General features: G+C 47.4%; 1 protein-coding gene across 1 annotated transcript; it reads left to right on the top strand.

Moving 5' to 3' along the window:
• The first annotated feature begins 1319 nt into the window (after positions 1–1319).
• Positions 1320–12375, top strand: colgalt1a (collagen beta(1-O)galactosyltransferase 1a). Its single transcript, XM_064316288.1, has 12 exons — positions 1320–1729; positions 4054–4164; positions 4668–4785; positions 5084–5270; positions 5588–5665; positions 5785–6201; positions 6771–6847; positions 7712–7818; positions 8641–8773; positions 8901–9028; positions 9708–9914; positions 10653–12375. The coding sequence occupies exons 1-12, from the start codon at positions 1512–1514 to the stop codon at positions 10918–10920; spliced, it is 2049 nt and encodes a 682-aa protein (XP_064172358.1). The 5' UTR covers positions 1320–1511; the 3' UTR covers positions 10921–12375.
• The last annotated feature ends 1369 nt before the right edge of the window (positions 12376–13744 follow it).

Genomic DNA, 13744 nt, shown 5'->3' with positions numbered 1-13744 from the left:
AATGAGCTTCGTGGGTCATAAAGAAACATAATTTTACTCGCAATACCTATCGAGCTAAACGTAGGCAAATTGTTTCTAAAAAAAAAGTGACAAAATCTGTAAATCTGAGCATCATCCAGTCACGCCCATATTATGGATTCTTGCACATTCCAGCTCTACAGAAGACCGATACCCTTAAAGGGATTAGCACGCCTTCTCGAAGAAGTGGCGAATTCATTCTATAGACACACGTGTGAGTTCCACCAGAACGAGGCTTGAAACGTCTTAGGCAGGGGTCTGCAGCCGTGGTCCTGGAGAGCCACAGGCTCTGCTGGTTTTTGTCGCTACTCTGTACTTGGGGTGTTATGGTTTGGGCATTGTATGGATGGCACGTGTAGCTCTACTGGCTCACTTGTCTTCATTGATGACGTATAACTGTTTATGGCAGCAGCAGTATTAATTTTGAAGTGTACAGAAGTATAAACGTATCTGCTAAAGTTGAACTAACTGCCTTCAAACTCTCAATATGGCGATTCATCTGACAGCAAAACAACAATCCCAAAAAATACAGTTCTGCTAAAGCAACAAAGGAGTTTTTCAAAGCCAAAAACGAGAAAATTCTTGACTGGCCAGGTCCTGTCCCCCGAATCCATTTGAACATGCGCTTCACATGCTGAAGAAAACTTTAGGCAATTAGCCCCTGAAACGAGCAAGAGCTGAGGATGGTTGCAGTACAGGCCTGGCAGTGCATCACTGGGGAAGATACTCAGCATGTGGTGATGTCTATGACTTTTAGCAGTCATTGCATGCAAAGGATATGTGACAAAGTAGGCTACTAAACATGACTTCTTTCCTTCACATAACATTTATGATCCAGGCATGGAATGGGGAAGCTATGTATAAAAAGTGCTATAATTTGTACGTGGTGAAACCAAAGTGCATACAAACACTCTTAAATAAAAGACGAGTGTTCATTTTAATCACATGTGAATTGTTTGATTACAAATCTAAAATTGTGGAGTCAAATAAAGGTAAGAAATGTCTTCCCAAACGTCACGGTGCTCGCTCACACACAGCAAAATAAGGCTGATTCTGGGTGAAGCAGTTAGCCTGGTTTCAAATCGTGAAAACCATTTGAAATAACATATTAGCCGTTACTTTGCTCTTTTATTTGGTCGAAAACTCGGGCACTTAATTTAATTGTATTTCTCTAAAAAAAAAATTGGGGAAGTTAGGCTAGAACAAACTCTTGATGACGTAGACATCACGGAGTCTGCTTCAAATGAGCGCCTGTGTGACCTTTGACCCATTAGTAGAACCTCCCCTTTAATTCTGAGTTCGTACGGCTGCGGAGTTGTCACTGAGATTTGTTTTCTGTCGGTAGATATTAAATCGACAGGGGTCTCACGTCTCGCGAGCTCGGTTGATTAGCAGCCTTTCGCGTTCCTGTGTTTTCTGTCTTAGCCTTTTGCGTCATTGTCATTGCAGTTTTTATTAGTTTTTACTATTTTTCCGATCAACTTTAAATTGCAATGCTCCGGTTCATTTGGCTACTTTCTGCCCTGTTGTTGCTTCTGTACCCCGGGCCAAGCCAAGGATACTTCCCCGAGGAACGCTGGAGTCCGGAGTCTCCGCTGCTCGCCCCTCGGGTACTAATTGCTCTTGTTTGCCGAAACTCGGAGCACTCTTTGCCATATTTTCTTGGGTCAATCGATCGACTCAACTATCCCAAGGACCGCATTGCCTTGTGGTAAGACTTGGATAATATTTTTAAACATCCACACATTATGATTCTTAATTTTATTAGCCGCAGATTTTATAAACATGCAAACTTGCCATCATACCTAGTTAATGATGATGCATACCACGGATCTCTTGTTTATAGCCAGGTGTTATTTCTTTTAAATCGGCTATGAATAACGGTTGACTGTGAATGGCTGTAATTCTTAGTAGCATTTGCGGGATACGACGTTCTGTAGTGCTGGCAAAATATTCAACACGCTGCTGTTATTAAATGGCAGATGTCCCTAGCAATATAAAATTGTCTCTGATAATTAATGTTTTTAAAAAAAACGTGTATATTCATTAGGCCTTTTTCGCTAACGTAATTATTTATGGGAGGACCAGGATACTTCCAGTAGAACCTATAACGTTACTCTTTTTTAAGGGAAGGGAGTGTACTACGTGTTAACCAGCGAAAGGGAACTCTCATCTCTTGCAGGACCGCCTTTCTGATGATGAAACTAGCTGAGACACGTCCACTTACACCTTGCTCTTCAACCTACTAGTCTTGTCTCCTGTACAACAGTTTGCTAGTTGCATATTTTCCATTTCCTCTCCGATAATAACGTCACCACTTGGAAACATTAAAGAAAATGTCCCATATGTTTCAATAGCAAAATAACTTTTAACACAGAAAAGAGGGAGGGGGTTTTGGGGGTTGGGTGTCGGGTGTCTTTGCGAATGCAAGTTTGTCTTGCGTCGCATTAAAAGTAGTTATCAAAAATACATTTGTCTTCGTTCGTTTCTTTCATTTATAGGTTTAGTTTTTTTTTTTTTTTAGGTCTATAGGTCTATGTACTGCCTGAATTGGCAGTAGCCTATTTGTAATAGTCTTCGGGGAGACTGTGATGCCTATTGCAAAATTATTTGTATATTGCAGTATGAATACAATTTGATTGATTGACAGATTGATGACACTGCAATCCAATTAATTAATTTTCTCTTCACAGAAGACCTTGTTACACAACTTTCAATAATTCTTATATATTTTGCTATCAATATGATATTGTAGATGATGATGAGGGCTGCGCATGGCTGATTTGGGGTTTAATCTGGGTTCAGAAACAAACAAGGTGGCCAGAGGAATTGGGGTTTGCTGGACTGTGACTGAGCTGTTAACAGCCCCTTCCTGCACTAAGCCAGAACTAGCCTTTATCATCTCTCCTTCAAAATAAAAATAAAAAAGTCCATAAAAAGGTCCTTTTTTAGGGCTAGTAATCTGACTCTAAACTGACTCACTAGAATGTGTGTCTAATAATAGCATTCATTGTTATACCCCGAGCAGCTTTGTGTGTGCGTGCGTGTGCATGCGTGCGCATGCATGCACAGTGAAGCACAACCTGCTTGTGTCCCAGACACACATGCACATGCATACCTGTCACACACCGGTCACACACACTCCTGCCAGTGTACACTGGAGTCTGTGGCTCGGCTGTTCCGTGGTTCTGGAGGTCCTGTGGTTCGGAAACGGATCGGGTCCTGGCTGATCTCTCTCTCTCTCGGCGGTCTTGCTGTCCCGACTGCAGCTGCTGTGTGCTGGAATGGGTTCACACCATCGCCAGGCCTGAATTCCCCACACATTCCCCACACATGTTCTGTACATTGTGGAGGGCGGCTCAGCGAACACACAGACCCCAGGAGCCGCATGGCTGCGCGCGCCGATCTGTTTTCATTAGGTTTCAGCCCCAAGATGTTCTATGTAATTACCAGATATATACACACACACACTGACTGCTTGGTGCAATATCTTTGCTGTGACCCCCTGGAAACAGACCCCGCCTTGTTTAATGTGGAGTTATGACGAGACATGAATGTGAGGCTCGTGGGGTTTGGAGAGACGGAGAGACAGACGCACAGACCGATTCCTGGCGTGTGGAGTGTGTGTGTTTAGCGAAGAGCAGAGGCTGGGTCGGACACGGTTGTGTGTTTAGTGTCAGATTGCACTGAGTGTTTTCACTCTCCGGTGATACTTGGGCAAGCAGACTGGAAATCCAGTTTCTGCTCATTGGACAAAATTATCACACACACACACACACACACGCACACTCTTGCAGACATGCATTCTACCAGTAAAGGTGCAGTTTCCACGCCCTGTCTACTCTCTGTCCTTTTTACTCTCACTCTCTTTCCCTTTGTCTCTTCTTACCTGTATCCTCTCCTCTTCTTTCTTCCCCCTTTCTCTCTCTCTCTCTCTCCTCCCCCCCTTCCATTTACAGTTGGAATGAAGAGAGGGAATGTAATTTCAGACAGTGACCCACTTCCACATGCTTGTGTGTGTGTGTGTCCCTGCAGGGTGGCTACGGACCACAATGAGGACAATACCACAGCCGTCCTGCGAGACTGGCTGATCCAGGTGCAGAGTCTGTATCACTACGTGGAATGGAGGCCAAAGGAAGAACCCCAGTGAGTGTGTGTGTGTGCGTGTTGTGTGCGCGCGCGCACGCGTGTGTGTGTGCTTGCTAGTAACTGCTTGTGATGGTGTGTGTGTATTTGCAATGATGCGTGTGTATGAGACTGTGATTGTGCATGTGTATCTGTGATAGTGTGTGTGTGCGTGTGTGTGTGAGACTGTTTGTGATGGTGTGTGTGTAATTGCAATAATTTGTGTGTATCTGTGATAGTGTGTGTGTGCGCGTGTGTGTGAGACTGTTTGTGATGGTGTGCGTGTAATTGCAATGATTCGTGTGTGTGTGTGAGACTGTGATTGTGCGTGTGTATCTGTGATAGTGCGTGTGTGTGTGAGAGACTGTTTGTGATGGTGTGCGTGTAATTGCAATGATTTGTGTGTGTGTGACTGTGATTGTGCGTGTGTATCTGTGATTGTGTGTGTGTGTGCGTGTGTGTGTGTGTGTGACTGTTTGTGACGGCGTGTGCATAACTGTGTGTGTGCTGGTGTGTCTCTGTAGGGCGTATGAGGAAGAGGCGGGGCCGAAGCATTGGCCGAACCACCGCTACTCCCACCTGATGAAGCTGAGACAGACCGCTCTGGAAGCCGCCCGCGAGATGTGGGCCGACTACTTCCTGGTCCGTTTGTAAAACCCGTCCCCCCGCAGCAGCAGGGTGAAACATGATTGCACTGGTCTGTTGTTCCGAATGCATAGGTTCTTGCCCTGTAGGTGTTTATCGTTGCTGAAGACATAGAGACGTCAGTGGCTGTTGAATTTCGTGGAATGACCCAGATTAGAAACCTTGTGAGATGACATGATTCGGATGTTTATTTGGTTCTGTCACAGGGAGCCAGATGCAACAGATCGTCTTACTCCACCCTTCTGTTCAGCAGTGGCTAATTGCTGACTCTTCCTTCTCTGGCTCCGCCCCTCAGCTCGTGGACTGCGATAACCTCCTGACCAATCAGGACGTCCTGTGGAAGCTGATGAGGGAGAATAAGACCATTGTTGCTCCCATGCTGGAGTCCAGAGCAGCCTACTCCAACTTCTGGTGCGGCATGTCCTCCCAGGTACCTGTCTGTCTGTTTCTCTGTCTATTTGTCATTCGTGCGTGCGGTGTGTGTGCGTGTGCTGTGTGTGTGTGTGTGTGTGGTGGTGTCTTGTATGTGTTGTGTTGCCTTGCGGGTGCGTGTCTGTCTGCAGGTGTCCGTGCGTGCTGCCTGCGTGTGTGCGTGCGGTAGTGGTGCTTGTGTGTGGTGCATGCCGCGTGTCTGGTGTGTGTGTGTGTGTGTGTGTGCGCATGCGTGTGTGCTTACAGTCACCTCGCCTCTGTCACCCCAGGGCTACACATGGGACTCGTGACGTCATCATGCCCATCAGGAGCAGCTGAGGAGAGGACTGCTTCCGTTCCATGGTGCTCCACCTTCCTGTGACTCCAGGGTCCCGCCCGCTGGCCTTCCACCGCCGCACCCGCTACCCTGGCTTCGATGACATCATCATTGCTCTCGCCGTGGCAGGTAAAGAGTGAGCATTTTCTTTTCTTTCCCTTTCCTGCCCATTTTCTCCTTCTTCTGCTCTTCTCTCTCCACCTTCTCCTCCTCCCATTTCTATCCCTTTCTTTTCTCTTGCTCTCTTCTGTTCCTCTATCCCTCTCTTATCACCCCCAGCCTTCATTTCTCTCACTCTGGAACAGAAAAATATCCCCACCCCCTTTTGCCTTGGGCCCCTCCCTCTCTGTTCATATTTATTTTCATAATCCAACGAACAATGTGCAAGTTAAGTGTTTCCGTAGTTTTTTTTATATTCATAAATAACAGATCAATATTTTTGAGGTGGGACAGGTGTGATTTTAATGGCAGTTGTTTCTTGGTGGAATGTGGTTGTTACATTCCGTTGTTATTTTTCTCTCTCTCTCTCTCTCTCTCTCTCTCAGATGTGCAGATGTTTGTATGTAACAAGGAGAATTATGGGTACTTCCCCATCCCCTTGCGCTCTCATGGCACCCTGAAGGATGAGGCTGACAGCTTCCTGCACAGTCTGATGGAGGTCATGGGTGAGTTTGGGGTCAGAGGGCACAGTAGACCGAGGGGTCATAGGACATGAAGTAATTGTAGAATCGAAGATTCAGTAGATTCCCACAGATACTCTGTTCCTAAATTGCTTCTGTATTATAATTTTTTCCCCCCGTGACACGCTGAATCACTGTACACCTAGTGTGATAGTGTTATGCTATTTAGATTTTGAGTGGCAGTGTAGTGTAGTGGTTAGGGGACTGGCCTTGTATGTCAAAGGTTGTGGGTTCGATTTTTCCAGCTGGGGCATTGCTGTTGTACCCTGTAGAAAGGCACTTAACCTGAATTGCATCAATAAATGTCCAGTGAGTATCTGTTAAATGCAGAGATGTTATGTATAGGTTCTGCCCTTGAATCTTTTGAAATGCATCAATTTGGAATCCTTTACTTTTAACAGTCGTGAAACAGTACTTTCAATGGTAAGAATACAGAGTTGAGTATCTGGTGAGCTTATAGAATCTGTGGTAGGGTCATAAGTCTCCAGGGACCCCAAAATAAAATGAAATGACCCCCAGCTCTTCCTAATCGCGGTCTCTTCTCATTTCTGCAGTGCGAAACCCCCCGTTGGACCCTTCCAGTTTCATATCGGCCCCAGCCAAGAAGCCAGACAAGATCGGCTTCGATGAGGTCAGAGGCGTCTGTGGGGGGGGGGGGTTTCTGCTGAAGGCTGTCTTGTGGTTGATCTGCCATGCTATGCACTTAAATGGGCATGTCCTGTTTTTTTCCCCTTGGCTGTTTTTGTGCATGTCCTCCGGGTACTCCGGTGTCTTTCCACAGTCCTAAGACATGTAGTAGGCTAATCGCACAATCTAAATTGTCCATAGGTACAAGTGTGTGTCTGTGTGTGTGTGAGCGTGTGTGTGTGCCCTGCGATGGATAGACGACCTGTTCGGGGTGTATTCCTGCCCCCCCCCCCCCCCCCTCCTCCTTCCCCCACGACCCTGATCAGAAATAAGCGGGTTTAGATAATGGATGGATGTTTTTTATTTATTGCTGCATCTGTTCTGGCTTCTGTTGGCTGGTTCCTGGCTGTCTCTTGCTGATGGCGGATGGTTCCGCTGGGCTGTGCTCTGTGCTGATGGCGGATGGTTCCGCTGGGCTGTGCTCTGTGCTGATGGTTCCTGCTGTGCTGCTGTGTTCTGGGGGCAGTTGGTTCCCACTCGGTTATGCTGTGTGCCAGTGGCGGTTGGTTCCGCTGGGCTGTGCTCTGTGCTGACGGGTGTTGGTTCCCACTGTGCTGTACTCTGTACTGAGGGCAGTTGGTTCCCACTCGGCTGTGCTGTGTGCCAGTGGCGGTTGGTTCCGCTGGGCTGTGCTCTGTGCTGACGGGTGTCGGTTCCCACTGTGCTGTGCTGTGCTGTGTTCCGAGGGCAGTTGGTTCCCACTCGGTTGTGCTCCGTGCCAGTGGCGGTTGGTTCCGCTGGGCTGTGCGGTGTGCCGACGGCTTTCGGTGACGCTGCGCTGTATGCTAACGGGCGTGTCCCTCCGCAGGTGTTCATGATCAACCTGCAGCGGCGCACGGACCGGCGGGAGCGCATGCTGCGCACGCTGTACGAGCAGGAGATCGCCTGCAAGGTCATCGCCGCCGTCGACGGCAAGTACGTCTCCCCTTCCCGTCCGTCAGCTTAGGCCGACGCACGGTAATCGGTAACTCTCAGCGAGGGCGGGAAGCCGGTGAGGGAATGAGTCCTGATCGTTGCGTTAGCGCCTCCTACTGGTTGGTCGGGGCGCCTGTTCAGCAGGGAGGGGATCTGGGGGAGATGGCGTGAACCTCCGCACGCGTTACGCTCTCCCAGTGAAACTCCTCGCTGTCAGGTGAAAAGAAGCAGCTGGCAGCTCCACATGTATCGGAGGCTGGCATGTGGTAGTCCACACCCTCCCCAGACCGACAGAGGATAGCGCATCGACCAGGACTGTGGTGCACACGGGAAATTGGTATAAATTGGGGAGAAAATGGCACAAAAAAAAAAAAAAAAACTCAGCGAGGGAGTGTAATGGGTACACACACAAAACTCAGACCTGTGCCTATGCATGGTGAAACCCAGGAAGAGTCGTTCAATGGAATTAATCGTTTTTATTTAAATCTCTATCTATCAACGAATCTTGCATTCATTGTAATAGTAAGTTAAATGGACGTTTGCTTGATTCATTATCTCAAACTATGAAATTCTGTTGCACCCGGCAGAATCAGTCTTCGAATGTGTCATTATAATGCAGTTTCCTTGAAGCTTGTCACCAACATCTCATAGACATCATAGACGAACACTCTGCAATGAACTGGAGATTAACAGTGTTTATACTATGTCTGCGCATGCTATAAAACTGTCTTTGTTTTGCTGTGAATTTTTTCTTTTAAAACAATTTTTTAAAATCCATCCCTCTCCTCTCTGTCTGGTCCTTCTTCCCCGTCTCTCTGTCAGTGCACTGAACGTCAGCCAGATCCAAACCATGGGCATACATATGCTTCCGGGGTACAGTGACCCCTACCATGGCCGGCCCATCACAAAGGGGGAGCTGGGCTGCTTCCTCTCCCACTACAACATCTGGAAGGAGGTGAGGATCGTAGGCGAGTCCCAGGCTTTTCGGGCCTAAATGCAGCAGAGTACACCGATCCAGTGGGACGCTTCGAGGGGAGTCACTTGTTTTGTGTGTGCCTGTGTAACATGGGTCTGTGTTTTAGATTGTAGACCGGGGTCTGAAGGCCTCCCTGGTGATTGAGGATGACCTGAGATTTGAGATCTTCTTCAAGCGGCGCCTGCAGAACCTGATGAAGGAGTTAAAGAGCGAAGGCCTGGATTGGGACCTCATGTGAGTACAACACTCAGCCTACAGAGCCCAGTGTGGCCTTCAGAACACAGAGCACAGCTCAGCCTACACAACACAGAGCCCAGCACAGTCTAGAGAGCACAGAGCCTGGCTCGACCTGCACAACACAGAGCCCAGCTCGGCCTTCAGAACACAGAGCCCAGTACAGCCTAGAGAGCACGGAGCCCAGCTCAGCCTACAGAACACACATTATTACAGTTGGTGGTGCACTATTGTTTTTATTCCTAATACCCAGCCATCGTTTTTCAGTCTTAAATTTGCTGGCAGGGCCCAGGTCTGACAGTACTGTTCTTGCAGAGCTTGGCTCTACTAAAGCCTTTGTTCTGGGAAATGACAGTGGAACCAGGTTCAGCTGAGCAGGAATTTATTTGACTTCCATGCATGAATGAGGTCAGGGGTTCAGGATTGTTCCAACAGTGCTGCTGTCATGACAACACTGAACACTGTGATCCTGGCTTTAGAAGCTCATTCATGTGTCCACAGATAGACAAAAATGCACTGATGTACCTCTCTGTCACTTTAATTAATCCTTTTGTCCAGGAATTGCTTGTTCTTGTCCCCTTGATCCTCTCACCCTCTCGCACTTACCCGGCCCCCATCTGTAATCCTGCCCATGCATCCCTCTCTCCCTCTTCTCTTTCTTTCCATCCCTCCCTATTAGCTATATTGGGAGGAAGAGAATGCAGGTGGATCACCCGGAGAAGGCGGTGCCTAACATCCACAACCTGGTGGTGGCCGACTACTCCTATTGGACGCTTGGCTACATGATGTCCTTGCAAGGCGCCAAAAAGCTCTTGGAGGCGGAGCCCCTGAAGAGGATGCTGCCGGTTGATGAGTTCCTTCCCATCATGTTCGATAAGCACCCTGTGTACGTTCATCCAAAGCTTGACCGCCTTAACGCTCTATGTGCTCCTCCTCTCCTCTTCCCTTCTTTATCTCCATCTCTCCTTCTATCTCATTCCTTCCCTTATTAAGTTATGGTATTGTTGATGGGGCTGCTGGTGGCTCATCCCGGTGAAATGCTGGGCAGTTGTGTTTGGATGAGTCCTGTGTTCTGATACGGAATGCCAGTGTCATGGCGTACAGCAGACCCCCACAGAGCGTTGGGTAATTGGCGGGTGGGATCCCACCGCCCGTGGTGGGATTGTCCGTGTCTCTTCGTGAACAGAGTGACAGTTTCAGTTGGGTGCCAGTGGTCTACCTCCATCGTCTTCGCTTGAGCTGTGCTCTTCCAACACGTAGTGACTGCAAAGCTCAGCTGGTGGACCGCAGGGTGAAAGGAGGCGCGGTCGAGCCGCACGCGCTCTGTGGGACTGCACAAGCTGACAGTGGTTTCAGCAGTGCGGCAATTGAGAATTCCAAATTGGGTAAAATTATGTTGTGGGGTGGGGCGGGGGGGGGGGAAAGGCTGGGGGGTGGGACAGTGATTTGACGGGGGACATTGCAGTGATGGGGTATGGGCTTCTGCACGCAACTGGGCAACCTAAAATTGTGAGAAATGAAATAGAATCAGGCTTTATTAATCATTTATTATTGGAATAAATAATCAGTAAATAGAATTTTGTTCTTCATAATTTCCTTTAACCTCCTGCCCCCCCCCACCCAGCTCTGATTACATGGAGCAGTTTGAGAAGCGGGATCTGAAGGCGTTTTCGGCCGAGCCCCTGCTGGTGTACCCGACCCACTACACGGGCGACCCGGGCTACATCAGCGACACGGAGACCTCCACCGTGTGGGACAAGGAGGGCGTCCGGACGGACTGGGACCGCGCCCGGTCCCGCAAGACCCAGGAGCAGGAGGAGATCAGCACCGAGGCCCAGAACAGCGACGTGCTCCAGTCCGCTCTCGACAGCACCGCCCGCGACGAGCTATGATGTCCACCGCCAGACCGCCAAAGGGCGAAAGCCAGAGGGAGCCAGAGCCAGAGACAGAGAGGAGAGGCTGGGGGGGGCAGGGGCGATTTAACAGTTTTTAATCGTTCTGTTTTTGTCATTTTTACAATGGGGGCTAACTTTTGGGAGATGATACACCCCCCTCCCCCCACTACCCCACATGGACTGTCTCTACTTTAAAAAAAAAAATTTTTTTAGGTTGTTTCTTCTCCTCACCACACAGTTTTAACTGCCTTGTTTATGGTCCACATTTCTTTTTTTCCCCCTACACCCTGACTGCCACCCTTCCCCTGCCAAAGTTGTTTGTGACTCTTGACAAGGGATCCATCGCTGTCGCTTTTAAAGTTGAAAGATACTCTATGCTACTTTTTCCTTCCTAAGAATTTTTATTTTTATCAGATTTCATATTCCTCTGTTTGTCTTTTTTTTTCCTCTGACGTTTTTCCTGTCTCTGAGTCAGGACACACTGGCAGCAAGGAAACCATGCTGTGTTCATGGAGTACTTATGATTGGACCACAGTGCATTAACAGAAATCATCAGATTGGACCATAATGCATTCGTGAGATTCATCTGATTGACCAGAGTGCATTAACGGAAATCATCTGATTGGGCCAATGTGCATTATCAGAAATAATCTGATTGCACCACAGTGCCTTGGTGGAATCCATCTGAATGTATTGATGAGATGCATCTGTCCAGCCTTGAAGATCCTGCTTGTTTTTTTTTTTTTCATTTTTCATTTTTTTTAAACTCCATTTTTCCTCTCTCCGTGTGGTCAGGACCAAGATTGACTTCCACCAGCATTTCTCGTGAAGTTCAAAGGGTTTGATTTTGATTTCTCTTGGGTGAGTTTGGCAGAGAGCCGTTGGAGCCCAAGAACAGTCCGAAGAACTCCACTGAAGACAGTTGAGCGAGGGAGGGATGGTGCATATTCATCAGGAGAAAAAAAACCCGGTGTGTTCCAGTGTATTCACCTGTGCTTCTGGTCTGGAGGGGTTTTGGGGCAAGGGATCCCCCCTCTCTCCCACGTTTTTCCCAGCATCCTCTGAGAATACCTGCTTTCGTCCTCTCTCTCTGGGGGCACATGGGATGCCCTCACAGATCCAAGATGGCAGCCAACACCTTAAACTCCCTGTAGTTTGTGGTTTAACAGAACAGACGGAACTTGGAATCCCATCCTCCCGCCCCAAGCATCAAGAACCTTCCATCTCCTTTTGAACCTGTGCATTGAATAAGTCCTCATATACCCATATCATTAAATGCCGGTCCGGATTGGACAGCACTGATGCTCCCCTCCAATTGGGAACGACGGGGCTGGAGGGACAGTGAGGGTGGTGAAAGCATATTTGGATCATCTTTTTGTCACTTTTTAAAAAATTTTCCCAAATGTGCCTTCTTACCAAAGAATAATAATAAAATGTATTTTTAAACTACAAGGGTGTCAGCAGTACCTAATTATTCTGTCTCTAATAATTCACTGACCGAAGACGCAAATACATGAGGGATTCTGAATCGCACCAGGGCAAAAAATAACTTCTGACGCCTGCTTTCTGTGAAAGATGCTTTTGTTCTAACAATTTGAACAATATTTACATTGTTCACTGTGCTCAGTAGCACCTCTAGTGACAATATGCTATCACTATGGGGCCATAAACCATTCTGATGATGTCATCATCTGATGTAATTCTTTGAGGGGGGGGAGGCGGTGGTTCTTGGTGAAATTAACACAATGTGGGTAGTATTACCTACTGAACTGCAGTTCTGAATGCAGAGATGATGTATATTATTGGCATCCAGAAATGGGGAAGTCGTAGCCAAGCCATGGTCTCTGCTAGACCTGGGTCAAATAAATATTTATTTTGGATTCAAATACTTTTCTACGCTTTACTGATCTTGTCTGGTGTATTGAAACCAATGAAATACTCTCAAAAAGTGCAAACGCCGCCTTCTGGTCATATTGGCAGACTGTTTACACCAGGCGAGGTCAACGGAGCGCAGAAAAGCATTTGAATCCAAAACAAATGCGTATTTGACCCAGGTCTGGTCTGTGCTGGCTGTTTTACACGTGTTCGCTTTTGTGAGGCTGCCATTCCAAGTTACAGCCAACTTCTCTCGTTTGAAATGGGTAAATGGTGGGAGCTGTGACCGTATCTGCCAAATCAGTGTGCCATTACAAATGTCCTTGTAGATTAAAAAAAAAAAAACTGAATTTCTGAACAGATTATATCCATAGTACAACAATAAATCGCTGACCTGTTTAGTCTGACTGAAAGCTTGATGCTTTTACGATGCCCTTAGTTAACATGTAGGCACGTAACAGATGTATCGGATAAACCAGAGTAGTGTCCACATCACTACTGGTGTAGCAGTTCCTGCCCCTCTGCTCCTTGTAATTACCCCTTCCCGTTACTCCCACAGCCCTCTACTACCCTTCCAGTGACAGTCATTTACCTGATATTACCTCTCTATCATCTATATGACAAAATATACTTACATTCTCCGAGAAATGCATTTTGTTATAAATGATTGTTTGTTAGCGACATCACATGGTGATACTGCATTTTTGAATTCTTGAGAGTGACTGCGGACTGCGGGTCAGTGTTCGGGGAAGACCACTGTACCTGACGTGAACTCCTTTGTTGTGTGTCATACCATGGCACCATGCCCATTAACTTCCTAGAATAAGTTACATTACTCGGTTTAAAAAGGCATTAATCTAAAACTCTTTAGTCAAAGAGCTGCCCCTCGCAAAGTGTAAATAATGCGCTTTTAAGTACATGCAGGTAGAGCCACAAGTGCTGCGTA

Source organism: Anguilla rostrata, chromosome 17, assembly GCF_018555375.3.
Source record: "Anguilla rostrata isolate EN2019 chromosome 17, ASM1855537v3, whole genome shotgun sequence".
NCBI classification, from domain to species: Eukaryota; Metazoa; Chordata; class Actinopteri; order Anguilliformes; family Anguillidae; genus Anguilla; species Anguilla rostrata.
The sequence above is the reverse complement of the archived record's forward strand: the minus strand, read 5'-3'. Positions and strand labels throughout refer to the sequence as shown.